Source organism: Hirundo rustica, chromosome 9 (assembly GCF_015227805.2).
Source record: "Hirundo rustica isolate bHirRus1 chromosome 9, bHirRus1.pri.v3, whole genome shotgun sequence".
In the NCBI taxonomy this organism is placed as follows: domain Eukaryota; kingdom Metazoa; phylum Chordata; class Aves; order Passeriformes; family Hirundinidae; genus Hirundo; species Hirundo rustica.
In genome coordinates, this window is record NC_053458.1 from 27,518,300 (window position 1) to 27,535,309 (window position 17,010).

General features: G+C 61.2%; 4 protein-coding genes across 4 annotated transcripts in view; 3 read left to right on the forward strand and 1 right to left on the reverse strand.

The window, feature by feature from the left end:
• Window positions 1-4,234, forward strand: part of NOTCH2 (notch receptor 2) — an 82,635-nt gene extending 78,401 nt beyond the window's left edge. The window contains exon 33 of the mRNA XM_040072597.2: window positions 526-4,234. Within this exon, the coding sequence (XP_039928531.1) occupies window positions 526-1,866 (1,341 nt within the window). The 3' untranslated portion in view covers window positions 1,867-4,234. The remainder of the gene's footprint in view (window positions 1-525) is intronic.
• A 2,627-nt stretch (window positions 4,235-6,861) lies between these two features.
• REG4 (regenerating family member 4) lies at window positions 6,862-8,622 on the forward strand. The gene is made up of 6 exons (XM_040073334.2): window positions 6,862-6,939; window positions 7,632-7,707; window positions 7,827-7,924; window positions 7,998-8,135; window positions 8,216-8,321; window positions 8,483-8,622. The coding sequence occupies exons 2-6, from the start codon at window positions 7,644-7,646 to the stop codon at window positions 8,554-8,556; spliced, it is 480 nt and encodes a 159-aa protein (XP_039929268.1). The 5' UTR covers window positions 6,862-6,939; window positions 7,632-7,643; the 3' UTR covers window positions 8,557-8,622.
• A 925-nt stretch (window positions 8,623-9,547) lies between these two features.
• Window positions 9,548-12,888, forward strand: HMGCS2 (3-hydroxy-3-methylglutaryl-CoA synthase 2). The gene is made up of 9 exons (XM_040072765.1): window positions 9,548-9,682; window positions 9,913-10,352; window positions 10,614-10,739; window positions 10,985-11,149; window positions 11,220-11,388; window positions 11,474-11,644; window positions 12,145-12,251; window positions 12,340-12,465; window positions 12,545-12,888. The coding sequence occupies exons 1-9, from the start codon at window positions 9,570-9,572 to the stop codon at window positions 12,649-12,651; spliced, it is 1,524 nt and encodes a 507-aa protein (XP_039928699.1). The 5' UTR covers window positions 9,548-9,569; the 3' UTR covers window positions 12,652-12,888.
• A 442-nt stretch (window positions 12,889-13,330) lies between these two features.
• PHGDH (phosphoglycerate dehydrogenase) lies at window positions 13,331-16,891 on the reverse strand. The gene is made up of 12 exons (XM_040072764.2): window positions 16,694-16,891; window positions 16,320-16,471; window positions 16,081-16,146; window positions 15,949-16,003; window positions 15,773-15,871; window positions 15,545-15,677; window positions 15,317-15,465; window positions 14,939-15,091; window positions 14,678-14,810; window positions 14,348-14,475; window positions 13,933-14,161; window positions 13,331-13,633 (listed from the first exon to the last, which is right to left on the reverse strand). Exons 1-12 carry the CDS (start codon window positions 16,829-16,831, stop codon window positions 13,476-13,478), a joined length of 1,593 nt encoding a protein of 530 aa, XP_039928698.1. The 5' UTR covers window positions 16,832-16,891; the 3' UTR covers window positions 13,331-13,475.
• Window positions 16,892-17,010: the final 119 nt, after the last annotated feature.

Below are 17,010 nucleotides of genomic sequence, written 5' to 3' on the forward strand. Positions count from 1 at the left end.
TGCAGGGTGGAGATGAGGGACAAGCCCCTCTGTTTGACAGCCTGTCTGCACTGTGCAGATGTTCAGTAGCTTCACTGTTAGCGTTTGCTGTGTCTTAGTGCTTGATTCCTCTCTTCTGCCTAAAGTATCTTTTTTTGATTATTATATATTGCTCAGTGGATTTTAGAGCTACCAACAAGCTCTAGTTCCTTACTGGGCCGTTTTAGCCTTTTGTACCTTTACCTCATAGCGGACAATAAGAGGAAGGCACAAGGTGCTTTCATGGTTCCTCCAAGGATCCCGGGGCACAATAGTGCCCTTCCTGATGGGAAAGTTCAGCCTGTGCTCCACTGCTGTGTATGAAATGATCTGTAATCTGCCTTTTTCAGTGGGCAGCTCTCAGGGTGGGTGACACTTGGAGACAGCTAGTGTGACACTGCATTATACAGTGTTTGCCAGGCTGCCACGCCATAAGGGATTATGAGTTGTAAGAGTCAGTCCCCCCCACACTGGGGCTGCTAAAATATTTACTCTCCGTGTTTCCAGGAGGAGACTCCACTCTTCCTCGCTGCTCGGGAGGGCAGTTTCGAAGCCGCCAAAATCCTGCTGGACCATTTTGCCAACCGAGACATCACGGACCACATGGACCGGCTGCCCCGGGACGTGGCCCAGGACCGGATGCACCATGACATCGTGCAGCTCCTCAACGAGTACAACGTGGCCCACAGCCCTGCCGGGCACCCCGGGGCCATGCTGAACTCTGCCCTCTCCCCAGTCATCTGCGGCCCCAACAGGTCCTTCCTCAACCTGAAACACGCTTCGCTAAGCAAGAAGTCACGAAAACCGAATGCCAAAGGCATGCCCGCCAGCCTCACCAAAGATGCAAAGCGGAGAAGGAAGAAGTCCCTCAGCGAGGGCAAAGGGCAGTTTTCTGAGAGCTCAGTGACCCTGTCACCGGTGGATTCCCTGGAGTCTCCCCATGCTTTTGCATCTGAACCAACCTCTTCTCCTGTGATGCCGTCGCCGGGCGTGCTGCACTCGTCGCCCAGCTCGCTGCTGACCGCTCCGTCGGTGCAGGCTGCGCACACCATGTCCTTCTCCAACCTCCACGAGATGCAGCCCCTGGGACGTGGGTCCAGCACGGTGCTCCCGTCCGTCAGCCAGCTGCTCTCGCAGCACAGAACCACCCCTCCCAACAGCGGGCTGGGCAGGCTGCGGCCAGGCAGCGTCTCCACCGAGTGGATGAACCGCATGGAGGTGAACGAGTCCCAGTACAACGAGATGTTCGGCATGGTGCCCCAGGTGATGCATTCCCACCCCGGCGTTTCTCAGCAGGGCGGCTTGGTTCAAGCAGACGCGAAGCACCTGGGGGTGTCCAGGGAGTCTTTGCCCCCCATCATGACTTTCCAGCTGGTTCCCAAGGGCAGCATAAACCAGCAAGCACTGCCGCAGCAGGCCCAGTCAAACTGCGCTCAGAACGTGGCTGGCCCTCTCAGCTCCATGTACCAGATCCCGGATCTAGCGCAGCTGCCCAGCGCCTCGTTCTCCATGGCTGCCATCCCTCAGCAGGACGGGCAGGTGGCTCAGACGGTGCTGCCAGCCTACCACCAGTTCCAGAGCTCAATGGGGAAGTACCCCACGCCTCCCTCCCAGCACAGCTGCTACTCCTCGGCCACAGAACGGACTCCTAGCCACAACCGGCACTTACAAGGGGAGCACCCGTACCTGACTCCGTCGCCCGAATCTCCAGACCAGTGGTCGAGCTCTTCCCCGCACTCTGCCTCTGACTGGTCCGACGTGGCGACCAGTCCCGGTAACAACCAGCGCGGGCCGGCGGCCGCCCACATGACGGAGCAGCAGCGGAACAACATGCAGGTGTACGCCTGAAGGCTGCCCGCGCTGCAGCCCGACTAAAGCGGACTCCAGAACTCATGAAGGTCTTCCAGGATGGAAATGAAGAACCATTTTAGTATCCCAGAGTCTTAATGAGCCCATGATGTTCTTTCGTTGGAGGGACTGTGGTCGCTGTAGACTTTTGTGTGCTTTTATGGAGAACTGTAGAAGCTGGTGACGGAGAAGACCAGCTGGGTCACTTCTAACCAACTCCCACGCACCTTGGACGTGACTGATGTCTGCACTGGATTCTCCAGTCTGCTTTTAAACGTGTTCCACCGTTGCTTTTGGGGAGACAGCTCTTCGGCTTAATACATCTTGTGGTCGTTTCTCCAGAAATTTAACCAAAACCAGCTTTGTATCCTTATTTTGTTACTCCTCCTGTTACCTACATAACCTCTCTCTGAAGCACCTTCTACTAGTTCTCCTCGAGTTCAAGTTGCCTTGTCTTGACACAGCTCAGAGCTGCACCCACATTCCTAGGCCCCCTCCTTCCCCCGTCCACTCTTGCTCAGCAAGCGAGCCGGACCTCCCAAAACACCTGCAGGTCAAGTGACGCCTCCTGTCACTCAGCTTCACCCCGTCCTCTTCAGGAGTCTTTGTCTTATAGAGACCCACTAACACCCTTTAGCGTTCTCACTGCCTGCTCCCCAGGTATTATGAGATTATATATACATATAGTCTTTTTAGGTTGGTTTTTTTGTTATTTTCCCTCCCGAAAACGCTGGTCTGACCTGGTTTTCCTGCCACGGTGGCCGCGGGGCCGATCTCTTCCCCGAGACACCCCTGACCATTTTGACACACTACCCTCCCTGTACCCCCCATCCTGCCAGGAGTGTCCATGACCGCCTTCATGGGCTCCCGTGCAAGAAGAGATGCACTGCAACTGATACAGGCCTTTTGGGATGAGCACGAGTGTCTCAGAAACTGGTAACACGAGCTCCCAGTGTTCTTGCACAGTAGTCCCCGCCCCTCTATCCGAGGGTGGCTGTGTGTCCTGTCCTCCAGATACCATATGCTGCCTCTTTATGGTATTATCAAGAAGTGTCAAACATGTGGTGACATGTTTGCGGTGTGTGTCCTTCTGCGTCAGGAATGACATCCAGCCCTTTGAAAAGTGTCCCTTTCGCTGCAACCCTGGCTCACAGCTGCCTTGTCTTCCCCTCCCAGCGCACGGAGGCTGCAGCACTGACTGCCGAGCAGCACGAGCAGCATGCCAGGAGCTGGGCTGTGGCAGCAGACCGAACAGCTCAGAAACCATCACATCCTGCAGTTTGCTGCACAGGTTTGGGACTGTCCTCCGCTCTCAGCTTCAACTTGAGTGGAGATTTCCCAGCGGAGGTGGCCCACGGAGCTCTGTGGGACAGCAGGGCTGCCCGTAGTGCAGCTGCCCCAATAGTTTTGAAGTTGTGGAAGCCAGCTATCACTGACCTTAGGCAAACAGCTGCTCTTTCTGCTTTCTCCACAAGAGCAGCGTTTCTCTGAAGGGCTCCAGACCAGCCAGCAGCCCAAGTGAACGTTTGTGGGGATGGTTTGCTCCTGCCTCTTCAGGGGAATGCTGCAGACACGTCTTCCAAAGAGCTCGGGGCTGCCGGCTGCTGCCAAAGGACTGAAGGCCGCTCCCCTCCGGGCAGGCCATCCAACACCCTACCGTGTACAGTATTGTCTCCGGTGTTTCTTTCCATTCTAATCAAGAGTCAAAGTTGCTTTTCTTTTTTCTTTTTTTTTCTTTTTTTTTTTTTCTTTTTTTTTTTTTTTTTTTTCCCCTCCCAATTCCACTCAATGGTACATGAAGGCAGGGCCTCAGGAGGAGCTGGTTCCCGGGGCCGTCGTTTTGGGCTGAAGTTGTTCATTCTGTGTGAAGTTACCGCTTTTCACGGCGCACACAGCGTTCCTTGGCACGCTCGCTGCAGCCTGGCCTCTGAAGCTCAGCTGCAGCTGACTCAGACCTCCAGGGGGGTCTGTCCAGGTACACGTTTCACTGCAAAAGATGAAGTGTTGCTACATCGATGCTGAAGAAACAAAGGGCTTTTGCTCCTTAGCTCCAAATAACCAAGTGCCTTTTTATATATGTGGCTTCCTTTTACAAGACGAGAGCTTTCTGTGGAATGAAGCCAGTTCCGTGCCTGGCCTCTTAATATGATGGCCCTCTGCCTTTCTTATCTATTTTTTTTTTTTTTTTAAACTACTTGTAAAGTTAATATCTCCTTAAGGTGGTATTTTATCTCATAAGTTGTAGAGTAACCATTCACACAGCAGCATTTTCCTATATTAATAATGGAAAATATTTGCTTATTTTTACATTTTTTATAAAAGTCTTTTATGAAAATAGTTGCTGCCAAATGTATTAAGCAATTTTTATCCCCAGAATAAAAAAGTATGTGCCCAGCGTGTGTGTGCTGCTGTTTTCGTTTTGCTTTCCTGGCTACTGTGCCACAGCCACCGGCTTATAAATGGATCAGGGGTGCTCTGTGTCAGCACCACACAAACCCCACCGCTTAGCTCCACCCAAGGGAGCTGGAAGCAGCCTGGTGTGAGCGTAGCAGATGGATTTTGGGTCTCCTGAGTCCGACCTTTAACCTGGCACTGTTGTGTTCGCCCTTTAACCATGTCCCCAAATGTCACATACAGATCTTTTTGGAACATTCCAGGGGTGGTGACCCCACCACTTTGTGGGCAGCCTGATCCAATGCCTGACTGCCCTTCATTGACAAAATTTTCCCTTGTATCCTATCTCAACCTCCCCTGGTGCAACTTTAAGCCATTTCCTCTCATCCTGGGAGAAGAGATCAACCCCCACCTGTCTACAGCCTCTTTTCAGGTTGTTGTAGAGAGTGATAAGGTCCTCCCTGAGCCTCCATTTCTGCAGACTTAAGAGCATGAAGATGTGTGATTCTGCAGCCTCTGCAACAGGGAACCACCACTCCTCTGTGCTGTTCTCAGGCTTAAAGAGTTTCACTTGAGCAATCAGAAAACAAGCTGTCAGTAGCTGCCATGCTGTGTTTGGAGCACGGAGGTGCCACCAAAGCCTTGGGCTCCACTGGTGCTCAGCTGGCTGCTCACCAGCTCTTGCTGTGGACTCAGGTGGAGCCAGTAGCAGAATTATGATGCTGAGCTGGGGTGAAGCTGCTGGGGGCTTTTTAAGTGTTTAATATTCAAACAGTGCCGCTCCTTTATCTCCTGGTAGAGCCAGCTGGGCGAGTCCAAACCTCCGGGAGTCATTCATCCATGTTCTCCCACAGCTTGCACATCTGTGCCAAAGTTTAGCGAGCTCTGCTGCTGAACTGAGCCCCTGGCACAGCTGCATTGAGCTGAATGGTGCTCAGGCTGAGGCTTGAATCTGTGTCTCCTCGGGACTGCTCCTGCCTCTTCCTCAGCCTGGGATGGCCAGGGGCTTGTGCAAACTTGCTCTGCTGCAAACTGAACCATCCAGGCAGGGAGCTGCCAAATCACCTGCCTAACTGAGGAGTATTGGAAGAGCCTCAGGCGCTTTGGGGGAGATTTTTCAAGGTTTTTTTATAAATTGAGGGTGGAGTCCTGTTTTCTGGGGAGTCGCTGTGTTTGCAGGGTTTCAGCATTGATCGGGGCGGCTGGTGTCTGGCAGGTTGTTTCTTTCAGAACTGATAGCAGGCAGCAGCTGTGTTTGGACACGAGGTTTCACCCCTTGGATCCTGGAGGATGCCTGGCAAGCAGAAGCAGCTCTATCCTGCTGTGTGGGTGAAGGAGAGGGGTCTGATCCTCCTCCCTCCCCGAGGCAGAAGCCAGACCTGCCTCTGCACGCCGGCAGGGAGCTGCTCCCTGTGGGTGTAGCAGCATTCACCGGCTGCATGTTTCAGCAAATGCTGCTGCAGAGGAGATCCCTTGGCTGTACATGGCTTGAGTCTGACAGCAAGCTCTCCATGTGGGGGGAAGCAGGGCTCAGCCCTGGGTCTGGATCTGCTGCAGGTAGCTGCCTGCTGGGTCACACTAACGCTGGTGAGCACCAGGCCCTCAAGGGCAGCTCCTCTCCTCCCCGCTGGCCTCCACCGAGGGTTTTGGGGAAGCACAGCCATGGGCTGGCCAGGGCAGGCAGCAGGAGCCACAGGACAGGCAGCAGGATGATCTTTCAAAGCCGCTTTGGTCCACCAGGAGCCAGCAAAGCGACGCTGCAGAGCAGCGTGGTGGCAGCAGGAGCGTGAACTCCAGCTGTCTCCCACGGGTGCAGGGGACAGCCCGGGGCGAGGAGCAAGGACCACCGTGTGCCAGACCCTGCCTAAGGGCTCCTGCCGCCGGGGCCAGGAGCTCATCCCTGTGGCTCCATGCCGGCAGCGGCCTCGCGGGCCGGGGGCGCAGGGGCAGCGAGGGGCTGCTGCTGCGGGAGCTGTCCCTTTCTCCCGCAATGACGAAGGCTGGCGTCACGGCCGGGCCCAGGGCTGGGCACCCTCGCCGCTATCTGATGGCACCTCCAGCCCCCGGCTGCAGGCTGTTCCCACATCCCGGCGTCCCGCATCCTGCTGGCAAACATCCCCCGGCAGTTCAAACAAGGGCGGTGCGTGGGTGACGCATGGCAGAGCCGGGCAGGGAGCGGGGCCCGGCCCGGTGCCCCCCTTGGCTGGGGACAGGGGCAGTGCCGGGGGATCGGACCCGCGGCCCGGCCGCCTCTCGCAGGGACGCTCTGGCCGGGATCGGGCGATGGTCCCCTGGCTCATCCCCGCCAGCCCCCGGGCGATCCTGGACTGGCCCGGCGGGCATCCCTGCCAAGTGCCAGGCTCCTCTGGGCTGGGAGATTATATCTGTATCGCGGGAGCAATTAATGATAATTGCAGGGGGTTTATTGACCGACTAGGACAGGTTCTTCCTGTCTGTTTCTGGAGATATGTTAAATGCAAACAGAGCGGAGATCTGGGCAATTTTCCAGCAAAGTGGGGGGGGACGGAGGGGGGTCAGCAGTAAGATTTTTATGGTGAGAATCACCTGAGTTGGGCAAACAGATGCTGGTGTGCGCCAGGCTATAAAGGGCAGCTCCTCTCCTCTCCTGTCCCGGTGACCCGCGACAAGCCGCTATTCCTCACCGTCTCCAGACAACAGGTGAGGAAGAGGACCCTCACGAGGCAGCTGGGGCCTCGGGATGCTCAGAGCTGGCAAACAGGCAAACAGGAGCTGGTCCCTCTCCCTGGCAGCTGCCGTGGGAGCTGAGCCCTGCCCTCGCTGGATGGGGTAGGCTGTGATGCTGCGTTTTTCAGCCCTGCGTTGACTTTTGTTGCTGCTTCTTTGAGGGGAAGATGAGCTGAATCTGCAAATCGGCCCCAGTGCCCAGGGATTAGCCCAGATAAAGGGGAACTGTGCTGATGAGGCCGATTTGCCTCCCCAGCCCGGGCAGCACTACGAGCTCAGGGCGTGAAAACGCCGTGGTGCACGTAGTCCCTGCAGCCCCACCTGTGCCATTGCCTCCGTGGGGTCTGTGGCAGCACCCTCCCCTTGTCCTCACAGAGCAGCTTGGCTCTCCCAAATGCCTCCTGCCGAGTCTGGGACTGGTGGGGCCGGGACAATCTGCTGCCAGTGTGGAGCTGGGGACTCCGAGCCGTGCCTGGTGCGCAGGGTGCAGGCGTGGAGCAGTGACCTGTTCCGGGGAGCAGAGAGGGAGGCACAGCCTGCCATCTCCTCCAGGCGGCTCCAAGGGGCCAGGCTCAGCCCACGGCGGGGCAGGTTTGCACTCTCTGGGCACAGGTAGCATCGTGTGTCCCCAAGGGGCCTTGTGTGACCCTCCCGAGCCTTTACAGGGAGCAAGGAGGATGGCGGCCGCGGCCAGACTCGCCCTCCTGCTGCTGGCCTGCGTGGGGCTCCTGCGGCCGGTCGGTGAGTGCCACGGCTCGGGGGGCACCTGCTTCTGTAGCTGGGCCAGGAGGGAGCCACGCTCTTCTCCAGGCAGTGATGCCAGCTGTCCCTCATGCCTGCCCGCCGCTCTCCCCAAACAGATGGCAGGCACATAAACTACTGCCCCGACGGCTGGTATTACTACAAGCTCAGCTGCTTCAAGTACTTCCCCGACCCCCAGACCTGGGACGAGGCTGAGGTAAGACCACAGGGGAACAGGGACACCCCCCTGTCTCCCTGAGATGCCCGGGCACTGACAGCTCTCCCTGCAGAGCCGGTGCCGGGACGTCAGGGAGGGCGCCCACCTGGCCTGGGTGGAGGATGCCCGTGAGGCCGCCACCCTGCGGAGAGCCATCTCCTACTACCAGCGTGTGCAGCCCGTCTGGATCGGCCTCCAGAAGAGTCAAGAGGTGAGGCGCGGGCGGCAGGGCTGATGGGGGGCTGGGGCACTGCTGGGCCGTGCCCCTGAACCCCCCCTCTCCCCGCACAGAGCCAGGTCTGGCAGTGGACGAGTGGGAAGAACTACAGTGCCAGCGGTGAAGTGCCCGGGAACGGTGCCCGAGGGGGGAGCTGCGCCGCGCTTACCCATCGCAGCGGTGAGTGCCCGCTGCCCGCAGCCGCCGCCTGCGCCTGGGCTGGGCCCGCGTTCCCCCGCCTCCCTCCTCCGGCTCCCATCCCCTGGGAGGGCTGCGGTGGGCGCAGCCGGGGCCCGTGCTCGCCGTGGCCGCCGCCAGCCCCCTGCCTGTCCGTCCCGCAGGTTTCACGGTGTGGGACAGCGCGGAGTGCTCCCGGAAACATCACTACATCTGCAAGTTCTACCCCTTGCACTGAGCGCAGCCCCGGGACCCCGCGCCGGCCGCGTTCCTCCCGAACCGCCTCTGCCCCTCTCCCCGCAACTCCCATAAATCTTATAAAAAAAGAAGCATGAGAGTGCTGTGTGAGCTTGGTGCTGGTGCAAAGCCCTGAGCTGGTCTGGGAGAGAGGGACGGGCTCCGCCGCGGCTGCCCGAGCTTCCCGGCTTCCCGAGGCTTCTGCGCTGCCGGCGCGGGCAGGGCTGTCGGGGCGTGAGTCCCCAGGAGCTGCGGGGACAGTCGCCCTCCTGGCTGAGCACTCGGGTGCCAAATACCACAGCTGGGGGGACAGGGGTGTCCCCGGAGTGCAGGCACGGAGACCTGGGACACAGATGTGGGTCGTGCAGTGCCGTCGTGGGTGTGCGGGCGTGAGGACAGGTGGTCCATGAGGACGCTGCCCCATGGCCATGTTGACGGCAGCACCGGGACCAAAGGTCCCTTTTGTGTCACAGTGGTGTTGCCACAGGCATCACGTGGCTGTTTGCTCTGCTGCTTTGAAGACGGCTCTGCCCCCACCCAACCCATGGGGTTTTTACCCCCCAGAGCTGCGGCACGTGTCAGACGTGGAATGCATCCCGGGCAGCGCGGATGCCGCCGGCACCAGAGCCCGGCCGCCCTCTGCTCCCTGCCCGGGACCGCGGGGACAGCCGGGGAGGCCACACGGTGACCACAGCTGCGCAGGCGAGCCTGGCACCGGAGCTGCCTCTGCCCCGGGGCACGGCTCCCACAGCCCGTCCCGCTGCTCAGCCCCGGCTCGGTGTCCCCCAGGCTTTGGGGCACAATACGAAGACACCTCGCAAGCTCCCCCCTCCGCGGCTGCGCTGCCCCTGCCGTGTTGGCTGGCGCTCGGTGACCTTTGAGCGCCAGGGTCCGGCGGGCTGATAAAGGCCGGGAGGGCCGTGCCGGGCTGCCCACGCGGTTTATAAAAGCACTCCGCAAGGCCCAGCCCGCCGTCCGTCTGTCCGGCCGGCCGTCCCTTCGTCCGGGGCGAAGATGCTGCGCTTGGTCGGGCGCGCCGCGCGCTGCTGGGGGGCGAAGTGGGCAGCGCCGGGGCCCGAGCGGGCACCGCGGGGTGCCCAGCATCCTGCGCCTTGGCACAGGGCACGGTGAGCATCCACGTGGACCGGGGGGCTGGAGACATAACCGGGGCAGGGGTGGGGAGCTGGCTGAGATCGTAAATCTTCGTGGGGAAGGGGACCCTCTCCCTCCTCCTCTTCCTGCAACACTGCCAGGAGCTAGCGGGAATTTGGAGCGCTCCCAGCCTGGGCTACTCGCTGGTGGCGTCTCCCCAGGGCCACCCTCTGTCCCCAAGGCTGCCACTCCCTCTGTCCCACAGCCTCTCCACTGCTGCTGGGACAGGTGCCTGGCCCAAGGACGTGGGCATCCTGGCCCTGGAGGTGTACTTCCCCGCCCAGTACGTGGATCAGGAGGAGCTGGAGCGGTTTGATGGCGTGGAGGCCGGCAAGTACACGCGGGGCCTGGGCCAGAAGCAGATGGGCTTCTGCGCCGCCCACGAGGACATCAACTCCCTGTGCCTGACCGTGGTGCAGCGCCTGGTGGAGCGCGGGCGCCTCTCCTGGGACGCCATCGGCCGCCTGGAGGTGGGCACCGAGACCGTCATCGACAAATCCAAGGCCGTCAAGACCGTCCTCATGCAACTTTTCCACGACTCTGGCAACACTGACGTGGAGGGCATCGACACCACCAACGCCTGCTACGGGGGCACGGCCTCGCTCTTCAACGCGGCTGCTTGGGTGGAGTCCAGCGCCTGGGATGGTGAGTGCAGGCAGGGCCCGGGCTGTGGGGCTGGATGCTGGGTGGGTACCGTGGGACTGGGGAAGGAGGCAGGAGGTGGCCTGAAACCAGAAGATGCTCCAGCTTCAAAGGAAGCCACCGCACCTCCAGGCTCTGCCTCCCCCATGTTTCCTGCCCATCTTGGCGTGACACCTGGCAGCGTGGAGATGGGAACACACAAGGGCCATGGGGTGGAAGCTCCCACCCGCTGGTGGCCCTGCCAGTCCCTCTGTCCCCGCTCAGGTCGCTACGCCGTGGTGGTGTGCGGGGACATCGCTGTCTACGCCACGGGGAACGCGCGGCCCACGGGAGGCGCCGGAGCCATCGCCATGCTGGTGGGACCCAATGCCCCGCTGGTGCTGGAGAGAGGTCGGTGCCATGAAGCCCTGGGGCTGGCGAGCTGTCCCTGGGGGCCACCCATCTGTGTCCCAGCCCTGGGCAGAGCTGCTCAGCCAGACCCTGCTGGGTACTCCAGGATGCTGGCTAGCCACATACCTGTGGGCACCAGGTTGCCGCATTCCAGGGGCGGCACGGCAGGCAGCACCCCTGGGTGTTTGCCACTGGGCTGGGGCCTCCCGGTGCTTTCTGACAGCTGGCTCTCCCTGTGCCCCCAGGCCTGCGTGGAACCCACATGGAGCACGCCTACGACTTCTATAAGCCGAATCTGTCCTCTGAGTACCCGGTGGTGGACGGGCAGCTCTCCATCCAGTGCTACCTGCGGGCGCTGGACCGCTGCTACGCCGTGTACCGACGGAAGGCGGAGGCCCAGTGGCAGCAGGGTGAGTAGCAGCATCCCTGAGGTGCCCGTGGCAGCCCCCTGGGTACTGATGGCCCCGTGTTGCCTCCCAGCCGGCACCCAGAGGCCCTTCACCCTCGATGACTTCAAGTACATCATCTTCCACTCGCCCTTCTGCAAGCTGGTGCAGAAGTCAGTGGGGAGGCTGCTGCTGAACGACTTCTTGGCCTCTCCCAACCCCGACACAGCCTCCGGCCTCTACAAGGGGCTGCAGTCCTTCCGGTGGGTCCCTGTGCCGTGTCCCCCACCCCTCAGCCCTGCCAGGGATGTGCTGGTCTGGGGTTCCAGCTGGTCTCTCTCTGGGCAGCGGTGTGAAGCTGGAGGACACCTACACCAGCAAGGAGGTGGAGAAGGCATTCCAGGCAGCCAGCCTGGACATCTTCAACCAGAAGACCAAGCCCTCCTTGCTCCTCTCTTCCCGCAACGGCAACATGTACACACCATCCATGTACGGCTGCCTGGCCTCCCTCCTGTCCCAGTGAGTCCCCCAAAACGCTGGCTTGGGGAGAGGGAGGAGGTAATTTTGGGGAGGCACTCCCTGGCTCATCTCCCAGTCTTCATCTTCCCCTGCCTCAACACCGTCCTGAACCTTTCACTGCACACAATCCCAGTGTGGATGCATCCTGCTCCAGGCCATCTCCCTGCCAGACTTTTCATCCCAGCTTGCTGGAGCTGGGCCAGTGCATAAAGCCCTTCTGTCATCACCAGGAGGATGAAAACCCCTGCTGCTATGCCCAACAGAATGAGTGACCCCCTGGGAAAGGAGTCATGGGAACAGACAGGCTCTGAGAGGAACAAAAGCCTTGTCCTGGGGCTCCCTGACACCACTGCACTCCAGGGCTACGCTCCCTCAGAAATGTGGCCCCAAGGATCTGCCTGCCTACAAAGGAGACAGCCCCCTAAACTGCCCACACAGCCCTGCGTCCCCATCTCCCCCTCAGCCCAAATGTCCTGTAACCCCCACACCTCTCGCTTCAGGTGCTCAGCACGGGACCTGGCCGGCTCCCGGATCGGTGCTTTCTCCTACGGCTCGGGACTGGCCGCCAGCATGTTCTCCTTCCGCGTCTCGCAGGACGCGGCCCCAGGTGAGCCCCAGGGGAGAGAGGGACTGGGAAGGGAGGGTGGCGTGGGCCCGTCAGGGGTGCCATCTCACAGGGGGGTGCCCGTCGCCAGGCTCACCCCTGGACAAGCTGGTCTCCAGCCTGGCTGACCTGCCCGCTCGCCTGGACGCCCGCAAGCGCGTGGCCCCAAAGGACTTTGCCGAGATCATGAAGCGACGGGAGGAAACCCATCACTTGGGTGAGTGGGGCTGGGGGAAGTGACCCTGCCCTGTTGGGACCTCACGACACCACTGAGCATCACCGCCCTCTCCCTGCAGCCGACCACGCTCCCCACGGCTCCCAGGCGGATCTCTTCCCCGGAACCTGGTACCTGACACGGGTGGACTCCAAGTACCGCCGCGAATACGCCAGGAAGCCCATCTAGAGTGGGATCACCAGAGTGCTGAGCCCTGGGCAGGGGGATGCTCTTTCCCACTGTCATCCCTGTCCATTCCCCACATCTGGGGCTGGCCTCTGTGGGAAAGTTCACTTTGTATGAGTCGGGAATGGCCAGCAGTGACTCGGGCCCCAGAGGTGTTGGAGATGGCAGCATCTTCTGCAAACAGCTGGGCAGTGCAGGGGAATAAAGGTGTGGATGGGAGGGGCAGCAGCCTGACTCTGGCTCCTGGTCTTGAGTGGTCTCCTCCTGCCCCAGGTCTCTCCCAATTAACAACCACCAGTCTGGATCACAGCTGCTTATGGGCATTTATTCCATGAACACCTGCCCTGTTAGACATGAGGGTATGCCCTGACATTTTTGGGGAATCAAGTAAGGCCCATCCTCCCAGTTGCCAGTTTAGGGGGCCAAGATGGCATTTTTCCCCATGATGTCACTGAATGGCAAAAACCCGTGGGCAGAAGTGCCCAGGTGACACAGTGGCTCACAGGAGGGCTCGTGCCCCTTGCAGCACTGCTCTCTGGGCCATGTTCCAGCATGGGACTGTGGCCAGATGGGACCTCGGCAGCCACAGAGACCTTTGCACCCTTCAGCAAACAGCAGCAGGGGCAGGAGGGAGGGGGTGCGGGGTTGAGGACAAAGGACTGAACAGACAAGGCACCACACGCTCTCTCCTTCTAGACCCTTTATTGAACGTGGGGCTACCCCAAACCCAGTGTGGGGGTCAGGGACGGACATGTGCAATGCTTTCCCGGCTGGGGGAGGGTCCAGATGCTGTGGCCGTGGAGAGAGTCCTTGTCGGCAGTCGGCATCTACGGCAGGTGGAGCTGGAAGAGCTCTGTGACACATGGCTTTAGCTCGCCGAGGTTGGACAGGGGGGCAGAGAGCCCCGCGACGTTCCACTGCTCCCCTGCCACCGTGCTGGAGCTGTGGTAGGACAGGAGCTGGCTCCCTGCCTTGCTCAGCAGCCCTGGAGAGGAGGACAGGAATTGGGGACCACAGGCTGCCCCACTGCCCCAGCACCCAGCAGGGAGCTGAGCCTCTGCTCACCCCAACACCCCACTCAGAGGTCCACAATGCCATTTCTTCCTCCACCCCAAGTCCTTTGCTCAACATCACACAACCCCCTGCCCAAACCCTCCATCCATCCATCCATCCATCCATCCATCCATCCATCCATCCCTCCGGATAACATCTGCAGCAGCAGGGGCTCAGCTCTCGGTCAGATGCGGGGTGTACCCATGCAGTCCCTGCAGCTCAGGGACTCACCAGTCAGCGTGGCCAGAGCGCTGCTCTTGGGGGCTTTGGCTCTGTAGATGAGGACAGGGCCGGACAGCGGGGCTGGCTGCTTGAAGGTGGCCCCGTTGATCTGCCGCAGGACCGGGGTGCTGCCCTGCACCGTCCCCGTCACCTGGTGCGGGGTGCCCTGCAGGGACACCTGCACCAGACCGGTGCTGCTGTCGGGCTCGGGGGCCACATCATTGTGGGTGGTGGTGACCTGCCAGAAAGACAGGGCCACTCAGTGCCCAGGTCCTGCGCATGGCCGGGGCGGGGAAGGGATGTCCTTGGAAGCACCCCAGGGAACGCCCAGCCTCGATGCTGCCTTAGCAGCCCGGTAGGGCATCCCCAGGCTTGGTGGGAAAGGCACACCAGGCTGGGATGCAGAGCCTGGGTGCTCACACACCTTCAGCCCAGCCTCCTGGGCCAGCAGCGTGGCGTTCACCAGGGTCACCTCCTTCTGTGTCCCTCCAGCCAGCATGCCCGCGGCCACAGCAGGCGTCAGGTAGCTCCCAGCCTCCTTCAGGGGTGTCCCTATGGTGCAGGGAGGAGGTGTGCATGAGGCAGCAGCAGAGAGGTCAGGCCCACATGGCCAGCCTGAGGCTGGTGCTTCCGCCCACCCAATCCATCCACCCATCCATCCCTGCACACCCTAGGGCTCCAATCCCACTGTTAACCAGTTTTGTGCCTATCCGTTCTCCTGCCTGCCCATTGGGGTTCCCATACCCAGGCTCACCTAGGGTGCAGACCTGCACACTGCCCTGCATTTTCTTGCCCGCCATGCACAGCACCGTGCCCAGGGCCCTGGCCAGGGAGATCCAGGGCTTGGTCTGGGGGGCAAAAGCCTTGCTGAGAGCCTGCCCATTAACCTGCAGGAGAGAGAGGGTGGTGGGAGCCTGCCAGGGATCCCACATGGAGCATTGCTCCCAATGCACCCGTGGGTTACAGCTGGGGTAACTGAGGCACAGAGGTAAAAGGTGCTTGCAGCGGGACTCACTACGCCGGTCAGCCCCTTCCCTGTGGCCATGTCCACGATCTGCATGGCGATCTCCTTGCCGCAGCGGCTCTGTGCCTCCCGCGTGCTGGCGCCCAGGTGTGGGCAGGAGATCACGTTGGGGTGGTTCACCAGGTCACGGTCCTTTGGGGGCTCCTGCAGACACAGTTCCATCCTGCCATCAGCTCCCAGCCATCTACCTGGGAGCAGGGGGAATTTACCCCACCTCCTTGGTAAGGAGGGAAGCTGAGCAGGGCTGTTCCTGGTCCCAGTCCCACAGAGTTTACCAGGCTGCCCAGCCTTAATTTGCCTTAATTTGGGCAAAACTTAGGTGGTGCTGAGACAAAGCCAAGCTCAGGGGGTCTCCACGGCCCCACTCACCTGTGTGAAGACATCGAGGGCGGCCCCACCACACTGCCCCGACTGCAGCGCCCGCAGCAGCGCGCCCTCGTCCACGATGCCGCCGCGGGCACAGTTCACCACCTGCACGCCATGACGGCACTTGGCAAAGGTGCTGTCGTTCAGGAGCCCTGCAGAAGGGGGGTTGTGAGCGGAAGGGGGCTGCCCCAGCTCCCCCCGAAGCTCCCCATGATCGTGCCCACTCCGTACCCGTGGTGGAGGGCAGCAGCGGCGTGTGCACCGTGATGAAGTCGCAGCGGGGCCAGATCTGCTCCAGCGGCAGCTGCTCCACACCAAAGGTGGCTGAGACGTCGGGGGTGATGATGGGATCGTAGCCTATGGTCTGAGGCAGAGCGGGCGCTCACTCTGACAGCCTGGCACGGTGGCTCTGTGGAAGGTCTACGCCCCCCATCGTTCCTCCCCGCCCTCTCTCCTCACCTTCATGCCAAAAGCCTGCATGCGGGTGGCCACCTCCCTGCCGATGCGTCCCAGCCCCAGCACGGCCAGCGTCTTCCCGTTCAGCTCCATACCCATGTACTGGGGAGCACAGGATCAGTGAGCGAGCGCACCCCACATGGACACCCCCACCCAGGGGTGCTTCACCTGCCTCCTACCTTCTTACGGTCCCATTTGCCCTCCTTCATGGAGGCAGCTGCCTGCGGGATCTGCCTAAAAAGGAGGCTGTGGTCAGGGCGAGGTAGGGGGCTGTACGGAACACCGCTGTCCTCATCCTGCCTTGTGCTCACCTGGCCAGGCACAGGATCATCCCACAGGTGAGTTCGGCGGCGCTGAGGCTGTTCCCAGTGGGTGTGCTGGGGATGGAGAGCGGTGTCACTGGTGTGTGTCCCACGGGCCAACAGGGGTTTGTGCCCCGTGGGGATGGAGACACAAAGGGTGGTGCCAGGGCAGGGAAGGGCACCCTACTGAAGTCTCCCCGGCCTCCCCAGGATCACAGGCACAGATGTCCCCACACTCGTGCTCTTACTTCATGACCAGGACGCCCTTCCTGGTGGCTGCCTCCACGTCCACATTGTCCACGCCGGTGCCAGCTCTGCCCACCACCTGCAGCCTCTCTGCCGCCTCCAGCACCTCGGCCGTGACTTTGGTGGCCGAGCGGACGATGAGCCCGTCGCAGTCCTAAGGGGTGACAGACACGGCGAGTGGGTCACGGGACGGGACAGCCGGACAGCTGCTGGGGTCCGGGATCTGCCGTGCGAAACCGGCCGGGCTCTTGCATCAGACGGGAGGCGGGGACCGGTCGAGGGGGTCCGCTGGCACCCGGGACCGCCGGCCTGCAGCTGTGCCCACCCACCCATGCACTCACCCACCCAGCCACGCGTGGGTGCCGCCCTGCCTCACCCGGATCTCCCGCAGCAGCTCCTCCTTGCTCAGGCCGGGCTTCTCCTGCACCCGGAGCCCGCCGGCCTGCAGGATCTCCCGGCAGCAGGGGTCCAGGCTTTCGCTGATCAGCACTTTCTGCAGCTTGCCCAGCGCCATGGCCGGAGCGGGCCCCGCGGGACAGGGATGGACTGGACGGGACGGGGGTGCCGGCTCTCTCCGCACGCCGCCGAGAGGCTGCTGCTGCCCCTCCGCCGCGCTAAAAGAGCTGCGAGCGGTGCACGTTTTTCGGGCTCATTGGGTCCCGTCTCCATGATCCCACCTCCTTCCCTTCCCCT